Source organism: Leuresthes tenuis, unplaced genomic scaffold (genome assembly GCF_036924035.1).
Source record: "Leuresthes tenuis unplaced genomic scaffold, fLeuTen1.0.hap1 SCAF_3, whole genome shotgun sequence".
NCBI classification, from domain to species: domain Eukaryota; kingdom Metazoa; phylum Chordata; class Actinopteri; order Atheriniformes; family Atherinopsidae; genus Leuresthes; species Leuresthes tenuis.
Window position 1 is genome coordinate 35,942,019 of NW_027325357.1, and position 23,922 is coordinate 35,965,940.

A 23,922-nucleotide genomic window follows, 5' to 3' on the forward strand; every position below is an offset into this window, starting at 1 on the left:
CTAACAGAGACAGAGCATGTCAGCCACACTTTTTTGTGTTGTGACGTTTTCTTTAATCCAACAAAAACTTAACAATGTAATTTGTTAATTAATTTGAATCTTTTTTTAACAGACATGTACGAAAGAAAATTATTTTCAGTGTCTCCTTAGAGAGTAAGTCCATTGTAATTAGAAAATAGGAACAAATGCAGAATTTTTGGCTAATACCACACTCAAAAAGCATTTTAAAAAGAAACATTGTGTGACATCAGCCCTCCTTTTAGTTGAGGGATTTTATTTCAATGATTGGGAATGAGGACACTAATTTTGGCAGTTTTTTAAAGGAATATGTTTCCATTCTTGCTGAATACTATATTCTGCTCAGCAGTCCATGGCTGTTGTCTAATTCTGCTCATCATGATGCTCCATACATTTTCAATGTTAGATTAGGACTGCATGTAGGTCAGTCAAGCACATATTCACTGCCACACGTTTGGAAGTGCAGAATGATGTCCTGCTGAAATAACAGCACACTTCGAAAAAAGGTTGTTTGTGTGTCACACCATTATATGCCTTTTGCACCATGACAATGTTCATTGTTCAAGACAAAAAGTATTTCCTTTTTATTTGTGTTTGTAACAAAAAAACAAAAAAAAAACAAAAAACGGTTTGGACAAAGAAAACTTTCCAGCTTTCTATACATCAGGTTTGTATGTAATTACTACTTTTTCATAGTCCTTCTCACCCAGCTGTTTTTCTGTTTTTTCTTAGTTTGTTGTCATTCTAGAGAATGTGTTATCCAAGCTCTCCAGATATGATGAAGGAACTCTCTTCTCTTCCTTCCTTTATTTCACGGTAAGTACAACGTTTAATGTTTTACACACTGTTTTTCTTTCAGTAAAAATGCTTTCAGAATACTTACCATTTTCAGTGCTTTACAGTCACATGACATCCATTCATCGTCAGTGACCGGATTTGATCTTATCAAACCACCCGTACTTAATGAATCCATCAATATCTGGGCAGGTAAAATCCTTGTTAACAGTTAGAAACTAATTATGGTCTAGATCAAGGCAGACATGTGTTCAGCAGCATCTAGGATTCAAAACTTATGATCTGTGCTGACAGTTTCAAGTTTTGTGAAACTGTAATGCAGTTCAGCTTAAAATGCATCAACACCTCCGCTCTGCTTCCACATTATTAAAAAGCCAGGTTATTGAAGTTCACGTTTGCACCATGGCTGCCAGTTTAGCATACATTACACCACTATGAGTTAGTCTCACCATAGTAGCCTTTGTGTGTCACCCACTTTTCTCTCTTTCATTTAAAAGGTGAAGGCTGCCTCAAAGTATGTGGATGTACCTGTAAGTATCAATCTTTCTTTTTACGTGTATATACCATAAGCAAACATATCCTGAAAGGATTTTGAGCAGTGCCAAAGAATTAGAGGAATGTCATGTGTTGATAGCCGAAACATAGTCTGAGTAAGAGGGTGGCTTTTGGTAAAAAAAACAAAAAAAACAGAATGCATTTTGACTTCTGGTTTGACGAATTGCGGAATAGGTCGCATATCGGGAGAGCTATGTTGAAATTCTGATTAAATTTGAACAATAAGAGCCCCTATTTCAGTTAACCTGTGAGAACGTCTAATAAAGAGGCCTACTTAGTAAAAAAGCAAACCAAGCCACAGACGGGCAGTCTTCGGAAAATAGCCAAGGTGAGGAAACGCAAGCTAGCCAAACCGAGCAACATGCTAGCAATACGCCGCTAACCCTAGCGGACATGGAGAAACTCCTCAAGGCAATGGAGGACCGCATTGTAGCCAAGCTTTCTGACCAACTCTCTGCGCACCGAGCAATTATCGACCGGCACGACCAGACAGTTCAACATATGGAAACTTCACTCAACCACATAGAGGCTACATTGACATCACTTGAATCCACCTGCTTAGCCCTGTCCAACGAAAACAAGGGGTTCAAGTTCAAGACGGACGACCTGGAGAATAGGTTGAGGTGAAATAACATCCATATAACTGGCTTACCTGAGAAAGCTGAAGGCGTGCAACCAACCGTTTTCGTGGAGATGTTTTTGAAAGAAACGTTTGGCGCAGATGCCTTTTCCAATACTCCAACTATTGATTGGGCTCACAGAATCGCCATTCCCCGTAAAAGTCAGAATGATCCTCCCCGTTCATTCATCGCATGGATCCATCATTACCAAACCAAGGAGTGGATCCTGAAGCTGCTATGTGAAAACTACTTGAGTACTGCCACGCTGATAGGTATTAACTAAGGTCCGTTTCTCTCCATGTTTATATGGTAACAACTACATGCATGGGAACACACAGAAACAGACACCAAGGCATGTACTAAACATACTGTGTTTTTTTTATGCATAATGTTCTTGTTGCTGCCACCTTTTTGGTTTGAGATACACATATATAAATGTACACATTGCTTGTGGCAATCCTAAATCCTATCCTAAAATGAGTCATTTTTTTTCTTCTTTTTTATGCTGGAAACAGAGTCCTAGTGCAAGTTAGGTGTTCTTTAAGCTGTTAGTTAAGAACACTGTTCTATCCCCCGTCCCCACTCAGATGCCTTTCATCACCTTATTACAAGGAGTTTTTATTTTTGATCATGTTGATTTTCTCATACATTATTGTTGTTTTTGTTTTGTTTTCTCCCCCAGTCTCGCTACCCTCACCGCTCACTCCCATATCCTTTTAATATATTACGACTACGCTTAACCGCAATCAAAATCGGCCCATCCATTTTCTGTCATTAAACTTAAAAGGTATGAATACATGGGTGAAAAGACAGAAAATCGGATCTTACCTGCAATTGAATTCAGATACAGTTTTCTTACAGGAAACCTACTTTAAGAATAACCATGTAAATTACCTAAAGAAAATGTTGGGTCTGGCAGGTATACCATTCACAATTTAATGCTAAAGCCAGAGGAACAGCAATTCTCATACATAAGGATATTCTGTTTCAAGCCAAGGAGGTAATTGCTGATACAAATGGGAGATTTGTCATTGTTTCAGGTCAACTATTTGCCAGTCTTGTCATTTTAGTCAATGTCTATGGCCCAAACTATGAGGATTACAATTTCTTAAGCTATTTTCTACAATACCCAGTGATAACAATTATTAAATGATTTCATTGCGCACAATGGGGTTTCGGATATTTGGAAATTCAACTTTAATAACAAGAAAGCATTCTCCTTCTTCTCCAATGTTCATGATACATATACCCGGATTGATTACTTTTTCTTAGATAATAGATTATTTCAAAATGTTACCTCCTGCTCATATCATAGCATCACTATATCAAATCATGGTGCTGTCTCGTGTCACGTAGCATTACCCAACGGTCCCAGACCCTCTCGCAACTGGAAACAACCCCCTCCTACCAGCTGACAAACAATTTGTGAACCACGTCTCCTCTTAAATTTCCTTTATTCTGGAAATTAATGTCTCCCCAGAAATCTCAAATTCAACTTTGTGGGAAACCCTCAAGGCCTTTCTTTGGGGTCAAATTATTGAAAACTCTTCCAGGGCAAAAAAGCAACAGAATCCAAACTTAATGACATTTCATGATCCCTTGCAGAAATTGATAGCCAATATTCATCCTCCCCTTCTCCAACACGTTTTTAAGAAAGACCACTGCTGCAGACAAAATAATATTTACTCTCCATACATACTTACTTACCAAAGCTCAATTTAAAGTTTACGAATTAGGTGGCAAAGCCAGCAAGCTACTGGCCGAGCAAGCTTGCCAGGCCCAGTCTTCCCGTCTTATTCCCAAGATTCATAGTGAAACAGGTTAATTAATTACAAACCACACAGAAATTAGCTACATTTTTAAACAATATTACAACAACCTATACAGTTCCGAATGCAATGCAGAAATCCTACAAGCCATCAAGTCTTTAAAATTACACAAAATGGCTGGTCCAGATGGATTTGCTCATATTTCAGACTGGATTTGAAATATCTAATGCTTGACTGGCAATGCATACATTTTTTTAACCCCTCTCTCAGCACAGCACAGCCTCTCTGTCTCTCTGTTTTGACGGGCAGCAGCTTGGCACCCATCAAAATTTCTTCAGAAATGTTCTAGTTTTCTAGATAAAACTCCTCTATTGTCACCCTCTAGTAGGAGTAATTACCAATTGACAGCAATCTGAGTACTTTTCTCTTGTCAGGGGCACACGTCAGGGCTGCAGCCTATCTTCTCTAGTTTTTGCCATTGCCATAGAGCCTCTGGCTATTGCTCTACGACAATCTAACGACTTCCAGGGTATAAAAACAAGGGGGCCTTACACACAAATTGTACCTATAGGCAGATGACATTATGTTTCAGATCCATTAAAATCTGTTTCCACCATTCTAAACATTCTGGTTCAGTTTATGTTTCCTTTGTGTATGTCAGGATACAAAATCAATTTTGAGAAAAGTGAAACGCATTCTCTTGATCAGCCCATCACTCCAATTTCTGCAGCACAATATCCATTTAGAATTGTGAGGAAGGGCTTTAAATATCTTGGAGTTGAGATCACCCCAACTTTCTCCTCCCTCTTCACCAAGAATTTTGGTATTTTATTTGAAAAATGTAGAAAAAAGACATGATTTGATGGAGGAACCTTCCTCTTTCCATAGCGGGCCAAATTAATCTTATTAAAATGATCGTGCTTCCAAAGTTCATTTACACTTTTCAAAACATTCCAATTCTGATTTAAAAAAAAAAAAAAAAAAAAACTTTTTTAAGTCATTGCAGAATAACATCCATCCATTTTCTATACCGACAGTCCGTTAATCGGGTAGCGGGTGGGCTGGAGCCTATCCCAGCAGTCATCGGGCGAAAGGCATTAAATTATCGTTTATTTGGAATGGTAAACCACATAGAATCAAAAGAGGTGCCCTTCAAAGGCCCAAGAAGCTTGCTGGTCTGGCCCTACCCAACTTTACTTATTACTACTGGGCATGCAATATAAAAGCTATGTTAAACTGGATTGAAAGAGACCAACTCGATAGAGGTGAGGCCCGAGTGTAAATGGAAAACGCCTGTTACACGCTCAACTTAGGTTCTGTATTATGTGCCCCGTCACCCCCATGTGCCCCGTCACCCCCTCCTCCAAACCACTTTTACTCTAACCCTGTGGTGTATCACTCAATCAGAATTTGATCGCAATTTAGAAGGCATTTCAAATTAAAGACAACATCTGTGCATTCTCCTATCAAGAATAATTATTGATTATTCTTCTCTCACACTCTCTCTCTGACTCTACCTTTGGAGTTTGGTGTTCAAAGGGCATTAAATTCATCTCGAAGCTATATGTGGATGGTAAATTTGGTTAATTTCCGCAACTGATTTCTATTCTTTTCAACAATATATGTGAAATCATTCCTCACTCACTGCAAGATGTTAGGAGACTATGGGAAAACGACCTTGGAGAGAAAATGAGAGATGAGCAATGGGAGACAGTACTTAGGTTAATACATTTGTTTTCCCTTTGTGCTCGGCACAGTTTGATACATCTTAAAGTTGTCTTGAAAGCACACCTGACCAAGGCAAGGCTGGCGAAGATTCTCCCCAATGTGGACCCTTCATGCCCATGCTTTAAAGGCCAGCCAGTAGATTATATACACAACATTTTTAATGCCTATAGTAACATGTTTCAAAAAGATATTACTCACAACGCCATATGTATACTATTTGGATTTTCCCCTGAAATTCGTTCTCGTTCCCTTAAAAGGCAAAGTTCGCATTCACAGTAAACACAAGAAACTTGTGCTACAAAAGAAAATGGACCAGACTAAGTAAATAATCCCTATAATCCCTATATAGACCAGTGAGCAGTGCTGACCAACATGTCATTGGGGTCATCAGGTGGGGACCTCCTTTCATCAGTGTTTCATCTAGTTGGGCCCACGACACCTCCCGGAGGCCAGACAGTGATCACTGGCATCCCAGAGTCACCCCTCTAATGCCAGCCATCACTGCTCCTCACACCTCAACAACCATCTTTTTTAAAAAAAAACACAAGCTACCTTAGCCTCTCACCAACTGCACACCAGTCATAGTGAGGTGGGGATACAAACCCTGGTTCGGGTAAGGGGTAGAAATAGAAGAGTTAAATATAAGTGGGAATGGGATTCAAACCCTGGTTTGTGTAGGGGGTAATGAAAGTACATAGAGGCCTCTTGTCCTGGGCAGCCGTCTGGACCGAGTGCCTTCCATGTGGAGTATGCAGATGACTTCTGCAGGTGAAGGATGAGGGTCCAGCTGCTGGTTTCTGGAGCCGGACTGATGGTTGTCATACCCTCCACCTCGAAGTGGGCGAAGAACCGGTTCAGCTGTTCCGCCTCCCAGGCACTTCTGTTGGTGATGCTGCTGGTGTGGTTTTGCTTGGTGATGTGCCGTATCCCCTGCCATGACTGGTGGGTGGGTCAAAGTTGCTAAAGAGGTTCTCAATTTTCTGCTTGTAAGCTGCTTTAGCATCCTCTTCAGGTTTGCCCTGGCGGACTTGTACAGCTGCATATTACCAGATCTGAAAGCAGTGTTGCGTGCCTTTAGCAGGAGCTGGACATCCGTGATCATCCACAGCTTGTTCTTGGGAAACACATAGATCTGATTTGTAGTAGTGATATTTTCCATGCAGCATTTGATGTAAAACAGAACAGAAGAGGTGTAAGTGTCAATGTCTTACAGTTAAATACTCCACGTCTGGTGAGCAGTAAGTGTCCATTGTCACAGCGTTTGTGCACCAGTTGGTGTTTGTATAAACACAAAGTCCCCCTCCTCTGCTATTACCAGAGTCTGATGTCCTGTCGGCTCAGGGCGCATAGTTTGATAGCCTCAGCCAGGGTGGTTGGGGTCAGCCACGTCTCTGTGATCGCCATAACACAGCAATCCTGGATGGTTTTTTTGCGTGGAGAGGGTAAGTTCCAGATCCTCAACCTTGTTGGGAAGTGATCTTGCATTCATGACGAAGAGGCTTGGTAGTGAAGTTTTGTGTGGTTGTCTCCTTAGCCTAGCTGTTACTCTGGATCGGCAGCCCCTTTTCTGCCTGCATTCTCGACGTCGCCTCCATCGCTTCCTGGTTGGGAGAGTAATCCATGGGGACCCCAGTGGTCTGACGAGCTCTGTTGGGATGTCGTGTCCTGTGTTTGTGTGGCTTGAAATACAGCTGTCTTGCATCGAACCAATTCTAAGTAGTTCATTTTAGCTGTATCTGACATATGGCGGTGCATATGTGGCGTTTAATAAACAGTAAACTGATTAAAGAGTTCCGATACATGGAGTGCTGAGCGCGCCACCATCTTGGAACCTGATTGGTCAGAGCTGCCTCTCTGAAAATGAAGGCAATCAGTCAGAAGAGGTTGGTTCCTCGGTATAATTCACAGCTGCATGCTTTAAAGCAAGAAAGTTGGAAAGAAAATAGCATCCCTCTAACTTAGAAGAGTATCAAATATTCTGGAAAGATAGTCTAAAGACACATTTTTTTAATTTAAAAAAACTACTCTCGATCCAGGAGTGTAAGCTATTTATTGACCTATATCTAATCTCCCATTTATATCTAAATTCTTGAGAAAATTGTTGCTGCTCTACTTTGCAATCATTTACACACAAGTAATTTGAAGAGTTTCTGTCAGGATTCAGAGTCCAACATGTCACAGAAACAGCACTAGTGAAAGTAAACAATGATCTCCTGTTAACCTCTGATAGCGGACTTGTGTCTGTGGTTGTCCTGTTGGATCTCAGTGCTGCATTTTGATACATTCAAGGTAAACACAAGAAACTTGTGCTACAAAAGAAAATGGACCAGACTAAGTAAATAATCCCTATAATCCCTATATAGACCAGTGAGCAGTGCTGATCAACATGTCATTGGGGTCATCAGGTGGGAACCTCCTTTCATCAGTGTTTCATCTAGTTGGGCCCACGACACCTTCAGGAGGCTCGACAGCGATCACTGACGTCCCAGAGTCACTCCCCTAATGCCATCCAGTGCTCCTCACACCACAACAACCATATTTTTTTCCACAACCACAAGCTACCCCAGACTCTCACCAACTGCACACCAGTCAGTGGTTCGGGTAGGGGGTAGAAATAGAAGAGGTAAAGATAAGTAGGAATGGGATTCAAACCCTGGTTCGTGTAGGGGGTAATGAAAGTATAGAGAGACCAGAGGTGGAGGCAGGACAAGACACACTCGCAGATTCAGCAGACAAACTCACCTAAACAGTCCTACAATCACTAAAAATGCCAGCAAAAACAAGGCCATACAGGACAACTCACCTAAAATGGCCGCCTGGTTTCAAAAGGCTCACATGGGCCACACCCTCCACTTAAATATATACTGGATTTCTTTCCTTGCTTCAAGAGTCTGTTTACCCTAAGTGCTCCCCCTGCTGGGCCCCCAGCTACTACTGCTTCTTCTAATCAAAATCCACTGACTGGACTTTACTGCCTCATCTGACATTTCCTTCACTATTTTCCTCACAATCTGTCCACTTACACTCAACTCCCTCAACAATGAGACAACAAACTTTGCAACAAATCCTCTACATCCTACTTCCATTGGACATACCCTAAGTTTCCATCCTCACTGCTCTGCTTCTGCCCCTAACTCCACATACCTAAGCTCTATGAAATAGACTCTCATTCTACTCCTAGACCACAAGACGATATAAGGCCTTAGATTTGAAGAAGCTATTTCCTAGGGAACAACAAGCTTTCCTCCTAAATCCACCTGCATCTCCCAATCACAAGCAACCTCTAAGCTACCTTGCCTCCTTATTGTCTTTTTAACTTTCTCCCCCTGTTGAAAAAGCTGAATTGCCACTCTTCACATTAGACCCTCCATCATTCACCTGCATTCATTTATCTTCAATACCTGCAGCTAAGCTTATTAATACTTGGTTATGTAAAATATTAAGAAGCTTAGCTTAGCTATGCTTAAAGGCAAAGCTCGCATAGTCATAGCATTCACTTCCCTGATTGACAGACGCCTCACTGGAAGGAGCAAACACTGCCCAATTTTCCTAGATGGATTAGAGATACTATACATTTTCTGAAACTCATGAAAACAGATACAGCCTTAAAGGTTCCCTGCAAACTTTTAAGGAAACTTGGACCCCATTTCTGGAGTACTATAAGAGCTTACAAGTACCATTAAATAAGGACTAGGAAACCAATATTATACCGAGACCTCCTCCCTTTTTAAATTATTTTTTACTTTTTTCCTTTCTGTTTGTTTGCTTTTTCACTTATCCTTGATGAAGCATCGGTGTGCTGCATTATACTCCTACTGTAATTCTGGGTTGGACAACCCTAATTGACGGTTACTCTTGCGAAGACCTGGACTCTTAAGGGGACAAGCGGGAATTGTTGGGAGGGTTTGGGAGGGGGTAGATTAGGTACTTTTGATGATTGTCATCATTTGACTGATGAAGCTGCTTTATTATTATGAATACTCATACTTTCAATATGATATGCTGCAAACAAATGTATGGTTGTTTTAATGGAAAAATCAATAAAAAATTGTTGAAAATAAAATATTTTTTGTTTATTGTTAATGCAAAAAGTAACCCATCAATAGTTAGTATAGTTGTTGTGTGGAAATGGACAGCTAACAAATGGAATGTAAATTTAATAAAAAAAATTCAATTTGCATTCCATTTGACTTATTTATTTAGACTTCCTGGTCTTAAAAAAAATCAAAATCAGGCTGAAGATGAACTGTTTCATATTACCTGTGCTGGTCTGAATACTGTATGTTGATACACATGTATTTTTTTACATGCTTTTGTGGTAGTAATTTTACATTGTCATGGTCTTGTACTCGTTTCTACCTTCCCAACCAGCATATATATAATCAATCAATCAATCAATCAATCAATCAATATCTCTGTGCTGAGTTTGCATATTCTCCTTGTTCCTGTGTTAATTTTGGCCAAATGCTCTGATTTCATACAACAGACCAGAGACATACATTTTACAGTGTAGGTTAATTGGGAAGTTAAAGTGTGAGTGTGCATGATAATATGTCAGTGTTAGAGCTGTGATGGATTGCTGATCTGTACAGGGTGTACCTGGCTTCTTCCACAATGTAAATGCTGGAATAGGCATTCGGCTCTCATAAACCTGAACAGGATCAAGGAAGTCCAGAAGATGAAAGTCCAAATTTCTGTCATTACCAAATTTTCCATGAAATACCATGACTTAAATATCAGTAACATTTGGAGTTTGCTCTCCAGTTTTTCATCTATACCTCCTTCATCTCTATTAGCATCACTTTTAGTTCTTTCTGCATTCCCTTGTTGTTTCTTCCTGAAATGAGGTGAAAGGTCTCTGCTTGCTGTTCAGCAGTATCTTCATATCACTGCTGATCCATGACTTATTGTTGGGTAAGTAACTCACTATCTTGGTGGCAATGGTGTTCTCAAAGCAGAAGTTGGTGTTGAAAGCTTTAAAGCAGAATACTCTGATCCACTGTATCAAGGGCTGCAGACAAACAGAACAGTTTCCTGAATCAAAGATTGAAAAGGAGGTAATTAAAACTTTAATTAGAATTTTTTACATAAGGGTTTCTAAGAATATCTGAAGTTGATTAAGGACAATTTTCTCAATTTTAGACAGAACTAGTAATTCTGAAATTGGCCTGTAGTTAGAGAGAAAAGAGTACAGAGGTTTTTTTCTTTTTGATGATATTCTACCCATCATTAAGTTTAAAAGCAGTTTGAACGTAATCTGATTATAGATTTATAATCTGCCCAATTGTGAAAAAAAACTTCCTCAAACATCCTTCAGAAGGTGGGGGGCTGTGGCTCAGTGGTTAGAGTGGGTTGTCCAATAACTGGAAGGTTGATAGATCAATTTCCACTCTCACCACTCAAAAGATTGGTGAAACTGACAGCTGGAGGGGTGTCTCCTTAATCAGCCATGATTTGTGAGTGTGAGCAAGCACTGTACCCCATGCTCCCTGGGCACTGTGGATGACTGCTCCAGCGCATGGCATCTGTCTCTATGAGTGTGTGACCCTGTGCATGTGCAAACAACCTGGATGGGTTGAAAGCAGAGGATAAATTTTGTGTATGTTCCCTGTAATGTGCCTGACAATAAATCTGATCTTAATCTTGATTAACTACCCTGTGTAAAAAGAAAGCGTCACAGGATCAAACCACACAAAATCAATCATGAAGAAGACTGGATTAAAGAAGCCCTCAGAGCAAAAGTTTTGTCTGTAAAAATGTTTTTATTAAAAACTTGAGGACTGTGACAGTTGTTAGAAACAATGTTAGACATGCAAAGTCTTTGCTGTTTTAACAGCCCTGTGATACTTAAATGAGTTCATGTAGGATTTCCAACGAGAGGTGGAGCTTGTCCTTTTTCCATTTTCTCTCTGCATATCTGCACTCACGTCTAAGGGCACGGGTGCTATGAGGCACCTATGCAGGTTGCAGAGGCTAGAGTCTTTAACAGTGATGAAAAAGTGCGTTGCTGCTTGTTGTCAGGGAATTAAGGGAAGGTAGCTATGGTGATGAGTGTTTTTCCTTTCCTTGTTTGAACATTTTAGGCTTTAATCACTTTATTATCTCCTTCCTGTGTGTTGTTCATGTTTTTTAACCATAAAAAACTGTAACAAATTTGAATATAGTCAAACAGTTTTGTAGGTACAGTAACCATCATGAATATGGGCATAAGAATTAAGCAGCATATGTGTTAGTGATAAATTATACAACAAGTAGTTCCAACTAAGCAATCTGATTGGTCAAGAAAAATTTAAAAACATGCTCAAATCAGCATGACAGCACGCCTAACTCATCACCTAAAATATTACTATTACCATTGAACATTAACGTCAGCTCTGAGTTCACTCATCTGGGACTAGAAAATGCTTTCTGTTGCTAGGTCGTTACAAAGGGTCGGATTATTTGCTGCAGTGGTAAACTACGTTCCATTACACACAGGAGTCTACTGGCGTGACTGATTGTGTTTCAGTCAGACCCCATGTGTTTCCATGGCAACGCACTGGAAGAGAGCAAACTGTCAATCAACATGGATATATTTTGATTATACATTTTATTTATACATATTGGCATTAGTTGTATAAGCACAATATCACCCTCGAGGGTGTGCTTTAACATCATTTGAGCACGACAATGATGCGGTCAGGACCGAGGCGCAGATAATTAAGCAATTACACAAATGCTTAATTATCTGACCCAGATTATCAAAATGTCTGATCGCTAGTGTCATTGTTTCACAATTTTTATATCCAAGGAGCAGACTCAGACAGCAAGTAACAAGTTTTGAAAGATTTATTTACAATAATTATTTAACATATGGTGGATGAGAGACTGATTTGGCTGGAACTAGAGGCTGCACTGATGGCCATGAAATGTCTGTGAAGACGGAGAGGAAGACGGGTAAGTATGGAAAGTAAGTATAATAAGTGAGTGGATCACCTGTTGGACTGGACTGGTCTCTCCCGTGGATCCTTTTTCTAGAATTGGAAGCTCCAGTTAGTTTAGTAAATCTCTCCCTAAATGACTGTTATGTACTCACACACACACACACACACACACACACACACACATATATATATATATATATATACACACACACTACCCATCAAAAGTTTGGACGCACCTTCTCATTTAATGGTTGTTATTTATTTTTATGACTGTTTACATTGTATATTCTCACTGAAAACATCGAAACTATGAATTAATACATATGGAATTATGTATGTAACAAAAAAATGTGATATAACTCTCAACATGTGTTATATTTTAGATTCTTCAAAAAGGCCACACTTTGCTTTGATTACTGCTTAGCACACTCTTGGCATTCTCTCGATGAGCTTCAGGAGGTAGTAAACTGAAATGGTTTTCCAACAGTCTTGAAGGAGTTCCCAGAGATCCTGAGCACTTGTTGGCCCTTTTCCTTTCACTCTGTGGTCCATCTCATCCCAAACCATCTCGATTGGGTTTAGGTCAGGTGACTGTGGAGGTCAGATCATCTGGCCCAGCACTCTATCACTCTCCTTTTTTTTTCAAATAGCACTTAGAGGTCAATGTCCTGTTGAAAAATAAATGATGGTCCAACTAACCGCAAACCAGAATGGGATGGCTTGTCGCTGCAGGATGCTGTGGTAGCCATGCTGGTTCAGTGTGCCTTCAATTTTGAATAAATCCCCAACAGCGTCACCAGCAAAGCAACCCCACATCATCACATCTCCTCCACGCTTCATGATGGGAACCATGCATGTAGAGACCATTCGTTCACGTTTTCTGTGCCACATAAAGACACAGCGGGTGGAACCAAAGATCTCAAATTTGGACTCATCAGACCAAAGGACAGATTTCCACTGGTCTAATGTCCATTCCTTGTGTTTTAGCAGCTATTTGACCATAAAGGCCTGATTCACGTAGTCTCCTCTGAACAGTTAATGTAGAGATGTGTCTGCTACTAGAACTCTGTGTTACTCATCTTGGCTCTAATCTGAGAAGCTTTTAACTTGCGATTTCTGAGGCTTTTGACTCAGATTAATTTATCCTCAGCAGCAGAGATGACTCTTGGTCTTCTTTTTCTGGGGCGGTCCTCATGTGAGCCAGTTTCATTGTAGCGCTTGAGGGTTTTTGCGACTGCACTTGGGGACACATTCAAAGTTTTTGAAATTCTCCAGAGTGACTGACCTTCAGTTTAAAGTAATGATGGACTGTCGATTTTCTTTACTTAGCTGATTGGTTCTAGCCATAATCTGAATTCTAACAGTTGTCAAATAGGGCTTTCAGGTGTGTACCAACGTGACTTCTGCACAACACAACTGATGATCCCAACCCCATTAAGAAGGCAAGAAATTCTACAAACAAAACCTAACAAGACACACTTGTGAAATGAAAACCTTTTCAGGTGACTACATCATGAAGACCATTGACAGAAGGCCAAGGGTTTGCAGCACTGTCAACCAAGCAAAGGGTGGCTACTTTGAGGAATCCAAAATATAAAACATATTTAGAGTTATTTCACACTATTGTTTACTACAGAATTCCATATGTGTTCATTCATAGTTTTGATGTCTTCAGTGAGAATCTACAATGTAAATAGTTATGAAAATAAAGAAAAAACATGAAATGAGAAAGTGTGTCCAAACTTTTGAGTGGTAGTGTATATGTATATATAATTACATATATATATCATGGCTCTAAATTAACACCCACCAACCCGCCAAATGCGGGTGAAAATTAATTTTGGTGTGTATAAAAAAAAACTCACTTAGCTGGTGATGAATTAGTAGATTTATCATCTATTTCGCGGGACGCTGGAGCGCGGTTTTTATGGGAACGCATCTGTTGAGGCTGCCATAGAGTGGGCGTGGGTCACTCTTGGGTTGGAAAAACGATAGACGCCGGTACAAATACCAATACAAATACAAACAGCCAACCGTGAAGAGAAACGATATGCCTCCCAAAGAGGTAGGGGAGGAGGAAGATATTGAACCTTGCGAAACAAAAAAAAGGAAATTTAACTGTAAGTGGCTAACTGGTCGTGAGTGGCTCGTGTATGATCATGAAAACAACTTAATGTTCTGTCAGGATTGCCGAATGTATGCTAAAGAAAAACACAAAACGAATCATTTCGTGGTAGGAACTAATAATTTCAAAGTATTCAGAATCCGAAGACAGTTCAGAGAGCTCTGAAGATGTTCAACCTTTGTTTATTCATTTGGCAGACGCTTTCATCCAAAGCAACCTTTACATACTGTTCATATTCAAGCATTTCACAGTATCCCCCTCATAATTAGTCTCTCTGTACATGATTTTGTACATTATCTGCACTCAAACATGTTTAGAAAGTTGTGAAATATTTCCATTTTTGGATATTCAGGGTCACATTAAGATAAATCATCAAATTTCTAGCTAAAAAGGAAAGTTTTAATGTTTGTTTTTTTTTATGTACAAAAAACTTGATCAAATTAGATCAAATAGTATGTAAGGCTTAATGAGTAATGTTAGGATAATTTTTGTATGTACATAAGTTTCATTTATTGTAATTATTTTAATTGGATATACATGAATTTAAAGCGGTTAGCACCGTTGCCTCACAGCGAGAGGGTTCCAGGTTCAATCCCCAATTCTGTGTGGAGTTTGCATGTTCTCCCTGTGTATGCGTGGGTTCTCTCTGGGTACTACGGCTTCCTCCCACCATCCAAAAACATGCATGTTAGGTTAATTGGTGACTCTAAATTGTCCCTAGGAGTGAGTGTGAGCGGTTGTTTGTGATGAACTGGTGACCTGTCCAGGGTGTACCCTGCCTTTCGCCCGATGACTGCTGGGATAGGCTCCAGTTCCCCCGCGACCCGACCGACGGATTGACGGTATAGAAAATGGATGGATGGATGGATTAATTTAAAGCTTTAGTGAATGAAATGACCTATCTGTTTTGCACAGGAAAAAATGTGGCAAGTGGAAATTCTGATTGGCTGGTAAGTTTCTGAAGTTACATTGGCTGGTGATCAAAAAAGTTAATTTAGAGCCCTGATATAAAGAGAGAGTTTTGAGTGTTGACCAATCATTTGTTCACAAAAAGAATGCACCTTTACACCACAAACTGCAATTCAACAACACAAAATGAATTCAAAACAACACAAATCAAAACAAAACACATCAATTAAATCAAAACAATGCAAAACAAAATCAAAACAATAAAATAAATGAACACATCAACAAAAGTAATTTCCAGTTCGTTTAAACTCCCTCATAATCCCACACATTCTGAAAAGCTCCCACAACCTCCATCTTAACATAATACCTGTATTCCAACATAATACGTGCTCTAACAAAACTCTTAAAAATTTGCAAACAATCACACCTCTGCCCTCTGTCCAACTTTTCCTTTCTACTTAAATAAATAGCCAACTTCGCCTGACCAAACAGGAAATTCAATAGTAGACCTTTCTTCTTCATGTTCTTAATGTACAAGAATCCAAAGATGAACATTTGTTCAGTAAACTGTTCTTTCAAGGACAGCAATAAAGTGCGAAGTACTCCAAAAAGAGACAATAGCCTCCGACAATGCACAAAACAGTGAAATATAGTCTCTCTGACAGGACAAAAAGGACACTTATCTAAGACTGTTGGATTTAATAGTGACACAAATGCATTCACCACCACAATCCCATGTAAAATTTGCCACTGCAAGTCTCCAGTATTTTTTGTTAATGGTGGTTTATAAAGCATGCCCCATACAGGTTTCACCTCTGAACGCATTTTAAGATTATCCCAAAAATGTTGAGTCTACTCTTCCATTAAGTTTTCCTTTATTTAAGAGCTTGACTCAGCCTTGATAGAGTACCGTATTTTCTGCACCAAGGCGCGCGGCTGACTTTTGTGAAAATTTAAGGCTTTTAGGTGCCTTATGTGTACACCAGATTCCAAAATCTGTCACGGATACCGCCATTTTGAATTTACTGCCGGGAGCACCAAGCATTCATCAGGGAATTAAGCCCCCTCCGCATCATTCACCGCCACGTTCACGTTTGATTACCTTCCTTTTCAGAGGGGCAACATTGTCCAGTGTTGTACGCATTGAAACTATAGTGCTGTCAACAAGAGAGTCAAGTTCTACTGGAGTAAAATTTAGGTAGCCGTCCTCTGTCATATCTGCAGTGAAGAAAAGGATGATGAAATCAACTCTTTAAATCTGGTTACAGCATTCTCTGACAGACACCTTCTATATGTAAAAGTCTTCTCAGAAGCCGTATAGTCAAGTAATGTAAATTCAAAAGTTATTAAAAATGGTCAGATAAGACAGAGGGGACACTGTTAACTGTTCACTCTCAATGCCATAATTCAGCACAAGGTCAAGGGTATGATTAAGGCAGTGAGTAGGTCTGTGAACACTTTGAGAAAATCCAACAGAGTCTAATATAGAATTAAAGTTAATATTTAGGTTTCTGTAAGACAAAATATATCAATATGATGATCACAGATCAAGTCATTCACTAACAGAGACTTCGAAAGGAGAGATCTAATATTCAGAAAACCACATTTAATAGTTTGATGTTTTTGTTAAAGTTTTTGTTTTGAATTATTTTGCACAAGATGATTTGCTCCTTTTGTGTTTATTGATGGTGGGGGGGCAGCATCAGGTGGGAAGCCGCAGAGAAGTGTGTAAGACTACAACTCTGCATCCTGGTCTCAACCCTGGGTTGTCATGTTTTTGGATGACTAATAAATTCATCCATATTTCTAGAAATGAGAGCCGCTCCTTCCAAAGTGGGATGGATGCCGTCTCTCCTCATCAGACCAGGTTTTCTCAAGAAAGATTTCCAATTATCTATGTAGCCCACGTTGTTTGCTGGACACCATCTAGACAACCAGCGATTGAATGAGGACATGTGGCTAAACATGTCATCACTGGTCAGATTTGGCAGGGGTCCAGAGAAAACTATGGTGTCCGACATTGTTTTGGCAAAATTACACATCGATGCAACATTCATTTTAGTGACCTCTGATTGGCGTAACCGGGTGTCATATCCGCCGACGTGAATAACTATTTTACCGTATTTACGCTTATCCTTAGCCAGCAGTTTTAAATAGGATTCTATGTCGCCCGCTCTGGCCCCTGAAATACATTTGACTATGGTCGCTGGTGTCTCTAATGCCACGTTTCTGACTATAGAGCTGCCAATTACCAGGGCTTTGTCCTCAGTGGGTGTATCGCTGAGTGGGGAAAATCTATTTGAAACGTGGACAGGTTGATGGTGAACTACAGGCTTGACTTTAGAACTATGACTCCTCTTCCTGACAGTCACCCAGCCACTCTTAAGTCCCAGCTGCTCGGGATCTGCTCGGGGACGACTAACAGAGCTAGCTACGCTAGGTGGCTCCACACTGAGTAAAGGGGCCTGGCTCGCTATCGGGTGGTTTTCAACAGTGCAGAGCCGAGCTTCCAATTCAGATAACCTTGCCTCCAAAACTACAAAAAGACTACATTTGTTACATGTACCATTACCACTAAAGGAGGCAGAGGAGTAACTAAACATCTGACACACAGAGCAGGTGAAAGCAGGAGATGGAGGAAGAGATCTGGTAGCCATGCTAAGCTAGAGAACCAGACACACCGCTAAAAAGTGAAAAATGAAAGACTAAAGATCTGTAAGATTGAGCGTTAGAATATAACAAGTATGCGACAGAGTTAACTATGCAAGATGTGGAAATTATAGGGAGAAATAAGGTGATTATTAGTAGTTCAAGAGGAGCAAGAAATGTCAAAGTGCACACACAAAGCAACAGGAAGTGATGCAATACGTCTTACTGCAAAGTAAAGCCGTGGTAAGACGTTATTGTTCAGGGTCCCTGCTATAGTAGTCTTACTACTGACAGCTGTTCTGAGAACAAGCTGGGACCCAATAGGATTCCTGTAATAGTGAGTAAAAGAAGGAATCGAAAACAGCCAACTTGCTGGGTGAATCTATCTAATCTTTTAACGGTACCACGTACAACTCAGAATACAACAGAGACCAGAGTAAACTCCACAAAGCTAGCGCTACTTAATATTAGATCTCTATCCAATAAGTTACTGTTAATTAATGACTTCATAATTTCACACAATTTAGGTTTTCTTTTCCTGACAGAAACATGGTTAACAGAAAGCACAAGTGCTACTGTTCTTAATGAAACAGCACCCCCAATCCATAGTTTTATGGATAAATGCCGAAATGGGAGGAAAGGTGGGGGAGAAGCTGCCTTATTCCAGTGTAAAGAGATCTCATTTGGTGATTTCACTTCTTTTGAATATCTTAGATTTATTTTAAAGGCTGTTCCTAAAATTCTGTTCTTAATCGTTTACAGATCTCCAGGATACTGTGCAAGTTTTATTGATGAATATTCTGAACTATTGTCTGTTATTTCGACTGATTTTAATCATTTTATCTTGACCTTTTAACATTCACATAGATAATATGACGGATGGTAATGCCAAAGAATTTTCTTCTGTGCTGGACATGTTTGGTTTGTGGCAACATGTAACAGAACCGACCCACCTTCGAGGTCACACTTTGGACCTGATCATTTCTAGAGATGTTGATATTTCTTCAATTTTGCTTATTGATTTGGCCTTGTCTGACTATTTCTGTATTTTATTTGATTTCTTGATTACTCAGAATATTCAAATAACCAGTTTCTCAGTCAAGAAGAGGTACATTAATGAGAGAACAAGTGCTCAGTTCAGGGAGGCCATAGCTATGTCACCAACAGTGAGCGCACAGTCGGTTGATGGACTGCTGGATCATTTCAACTTAAAAATTTGGTTGGTGCAACAGCTTCCATTACATTCAAAATTTAATGGAATCAAGAGCACCTTGATAAGAATCATGAGCACCTTGAGCAAACAGAAAATACCATGGAGAAACACCACTACAGTAAAAAACCTGAAAAGAGAATGCAGGAAAGCTGAACATCAGTGGAGGAAAAAAAAACTTAAGATTCACTATGAACTGTATAAGCAAAGCCTGCGTAGTTTTAACAATGAGCTGTGCAAGACCAGAGAGCTGCATTTATCTGAAATGATTAATTAGAATGCCAGCAATTCTCCAACTCTGTTTGCTATGGTTGAAAAACTCAGAAATCTTTTTTAGCCAAAAAAATAAAAATAATTAGACAAAACATTCAGGCCACACACACCAACAAGAAAACTAATCTGTGTCTAAAACCTAGAAATAACTAGGTTAATATTTAATATTGTTAATTTAAAAGAGTTCAGCATCTGAAATAAAAAACTTGCACTCTTGACATAATACCATCAGACTTTTTAAAAACTGTTTTTACCTCAGTAGAAAGTGATCTCCTACAAATAGTTAACAGCTCACTGGCATCAGGCATTTTCCCCAAGTCACTAAAGACAGTTGCATTAAGCCACTACTGAAGAAGAAAACTCTAGACGCCTCTTTGATGAACAACTACAGACCTGTCTCTAACTTCTCTTTTATATCCAAGATTATTGAGATAGTTGTATTTAACCAGCTCAACAACTTTCTGACTTTTCTGACTTTTAATCAGGCTTCCGACGTCTTCACAGCACTGAAACAGCTCTGGTCAAAGTGTTAAACAACATCAGGTTGAATACTGATTCTGGTTACGTTTCAGTACTGGTTCTGTTGGATCTCAGAAAACTGGGCTGGACTTTCTGGAGTAGTCCTTAACTGGTTCAGGTCCTACTTGGAAGGCCAGAGTTATTTTGTTACAATTGGCAGCTTTGAATCTGAGCGAGTGGCCATGACTTGTGGAGTCCCCCAGGGGTCGATTCTTGAACCTCTTCTGTTTAACTTGTATATGCTACCTTTGGGTCAGATATTACAGAACTTTAACATCAATTATCACAGTTATACAGACGATACACAACTTTATATGTCTCTGTCACCAGATGACTGCAGCCCAAGCAGACATACTGTATCAGTGTCTGGAGGATATAAACACCTGGATGAGAGAGAATTTTATACAATTAAATGAAGACAAAACTGAGATCATTCTGTTTGGCAGCAAAGAGAAGAGGGTCAGCGTTGGTAAATATCTTGCGACTCAGGCCCTTACAGTCACTGACCAAGTTCGTAACCTTGTTGATTTGTTTATTGGATGGATCCCCATTAGCTGCTGCCTTGGCGACCACTAATCTTCCTGGGGTGCATAAAGTACATAAAATATAACATACATAATAAAATCCAAGACATAAATAGAAACAGTCATACATTCCTAGCATAACTACACATACAACAATATCAACAACAATAATACACAGACACGCTCACACACACACACCCATCAATTACATATGCATAATATCACAATAGATTAATAATACTGTAATAATACCAATACACTATAATAGCTCTAATAATACCTTACATGAGTCATATTTTTTCAGTAACTACTATCATAATAATACCAATTTCAATATCAATACTAAATTCCTGTCATATAGTCTGCTGCATTAGGTGAGTCTTAAGTCGTTTTTTAAAGTTTAATTTGTTTTGTGAGCGAGTTATGTGAGGAGGTAAAGAGTTCTAGAACATTATTAGTATATTAGTTCTTGGAGATATCAGATATCTTGGAGATATCAGATATCCAGAGCTGGCATTTCTGGTGTAATGATTATGTCTGTCTCTAGTGTTTAGTCATTGTTTAAAAAGATATTCAGGTGTCTGATTGAATATGATGTTTCTAAAGAACGTCAGCATGTTGTAGCTAAGTTTAACTTCAACTGTGAACCAAGAAAGTCGGGTGTGCATATCAGCTGTATTTGTACGCATTGAGCAGTGAAGTGCCAGTCGAGCTGCTCTTGTCACAGTTTAGTCATCCAACCATCAGTAATTTCTTCTGCCCCACTCAGCCTGTCAGTCACACACACCTCATCAGTTAACTCCACTCACCTGTGCACACAGCTGCCTCTCATCACATGCAATCAGCCCAGCATATAGTCACCAGCTCCACACTCTATCCTTTGCCAGATTGTTCTTTGCCATGCAAGTCTTTCCAGCATTCTCCTGCCAGCTTTACCGGTACCGACCTCGTCTGTCCCTGATTCCCTGCTTCGTCTGCCTCCTGGTAATTCGACCCAGCCTTCTGTCCCTGACCAAGAACTTTGCCTCTCCTCTCCTGATTCCTGTTTGCCGGTTTCTAAACCGTTTGTCTGTCTGCCAGAGTTTCAGTAAAGCCTTGAACTTTTTACCACTGTCTTCTGACTCCTTTGTACTGCAATTGGGTCCATACACCACCCGTTACAGTACAATCTGGCCAGACATGGACCCAGCAGGACCAACCTCACCACAGGATCGGTTTGAGAGGATTGAGCACGCGCTCATGCAACAGCAGCAGAGAATGGAGGAGGCTGATGCATACGCCAGACGAGCTACAGAGGCCAACACCAATGCCTTTGCAGCCCTCTCTGTCCGGTTGCAACAGCTGATGTCCACTCGCCCTCCTGCAGTTCCAGTCCCCACACTGGAGACTCCTGCTCCAGCTCTGCCACAGCCCAGAATGATCTCCGAGCCCAGAGTGGGAACCCCTGAGCGATATGATGGAAACCCTGAACTCTGCGGTGTCATTCCTGACCTCCTGCTCCCTACTCTTCGGCCTGCAGCCATACACGTTCGCCACCGAGGATGCCAGGGTGGCATACGTAATTAGCAACCTGACCGGCAGAGCCCTCCTCTGGGGAACAGCAGAGTGGGAGAGGCGGACTTCCACTTGTGCATCATTCCAGGCCTTCTCTGAGGAACTACGCAAGGTGTTCGGGTTGGGTACTTCCAGATCTGATGCCGCCCTTGATCTGCTCTCCCTGCGCCAAGGGAACCAGTCAGTGGCTGACTTCTCCATCGACTTCCGGACCAGGGCCCGTCGAAGCGACTGGAACACTGCGGCTCTGCGCGATGCTTTTCTGCATGGTTTGGCAGACTACATCAAAGATTAACTGGTTTCCTATCCTCTACCTTCCACACTGGACAGTCTCATTGAACTTACTGTTCGGCTGGACCTCCGCATACAGGCCCGGAGAAGGGAGAGGAGACAGAACACTCCTGGTCATCTCGACCCAGCCCGCTGGCCAGGTTATTCATCTGCTTCCGGTTCCTCTTTACCCGCTATGGATATTGACGTAGAGTCTGAGCCCATGCAGGTGGGCCGCACCAAGCTTACACCCGAAGAGCGAGAGCACCGCCGTAAGGGGAATCTGTGTATGTACTGTGGACAAGCTGGACATTTTATCTCCCGCTGCCCGTTAAAAGACAGGGCTCACCAGTGAGTGAGGAAGTCCTGGTGAGTCACACCGCAGCAAAGTCTTCCTCCTCAAGCTTGTGCCCACTCTTCCAAGTCAAGCTCCTCCTTCCTGGTGGTGCACACACCCTGCCCCCTTTTATAGACTCTGATGCAGATGCCAACATTATGGCTGAGACCTTAGCTATACAACTCGGACTTAAGAAGATTCCACTTGACACCCCAATTCCTGCCAAAGCCCTTGATGGCCATCTTCTGGAGACTGTCACTCACCAGACTTCTCCTGTCCACATGCTACTTTCCGGTAACCACCATGAGACCATCCAGTTTCACCTCCTGTCATCTTCCAACATTCCACTGATCTTAGGCTACCCTTGGCTACGTCGACATAGCCACCACATCGACTGGGCCACAGGGGGCATCCTCGGTTGGAAGAACTCCTGCCACCAGGTCTGCCTTAAAGAGGCCTCTGTACCCCAGCAGACAACGCACTCCAGTTCCTGCCCTGACTTGTCCAGAGTTCCTGCCGAGAACCATGACTTCCGGGAGGTCTTCAGTAAAACTAAGGCGACTTCATTGCCCCCTCATCGGCCTTATGACTGTTCCATTGACCTGATGCCTGGCACTTCACCTCCCAAGGGGCGTCTGTACTCCCTGTCTGGTCCTGAACGGGAGTTCATGAAGTCTTACATCAATGACTCCCTGGCTGCCGGTATTATCCGACCCTCGTCGTCTCCTGCTGGGGCAGGATTTTTCTTTGTCGAGAAGAAGGACAAGACCCTGCGCCCCTGAATTGATTACAGGGGACATAATGACATCACTATAAAGAACTGGTACCCTCTTCCCCTCATCTGCTCAGCCTTTGAGTTACTTCAAGGAGCCATGATCTTCACCAAGCTCGACCTCCGTAATGCCTACCACCTTGTCCGCATCCGAGAGGGGGATGAATGGAAGGCTGCTTTTAACACGCCCACCGGACATTATGAATATTTGGTGATGCCATTTGGCCTCACCAATGCCCCGGCAGTTTTCCAGGCCTTGGTCAACAACCTCCTCAGAGACATGATCGACAAATATGTTTTCTTCTATTTGGACGACATCCTCATTTCTTCTAAGTCCCACGAAGAACATATCCACTATGTCCAGACGGTCCT

At 41.0% G+C, this 23,922-nt stretch overlaps 1 protein-coding gene across 3 annotated transcripts in view; it reads left to right on the forward strand.

Annotated features, from left to right (window-relative positions):
* LOC140303953 (calcium-dependent secretion activator 1-like) overlaps positions 1 to 23,922 on the forward strand; it is a 654,602-nt gene that overhangs the window by 479,619 nt on the left and 151,061 nt on the right. For all 3 annotated transcript variants that reach the window (XR_011915222.1, XM_072382948.1, XM_072382947.1), the window contains exons 24-25: positions 751 to 834; positions 1,311 to 1,343. Coding sequence is in view for 2 of the 3 variants with exons in the window: in XM_072382948.1 (XP_072239049.1) it covers positions 751 to 834; positions 1,311 to 1,343 (117 nt within the window). In the remaining variant the exon portion in view is untranslated. The remainder of the gene's footprint in view (positions 1 to 750; positions 835 to 1,310; positions 1,344 to 23,922) is intronic.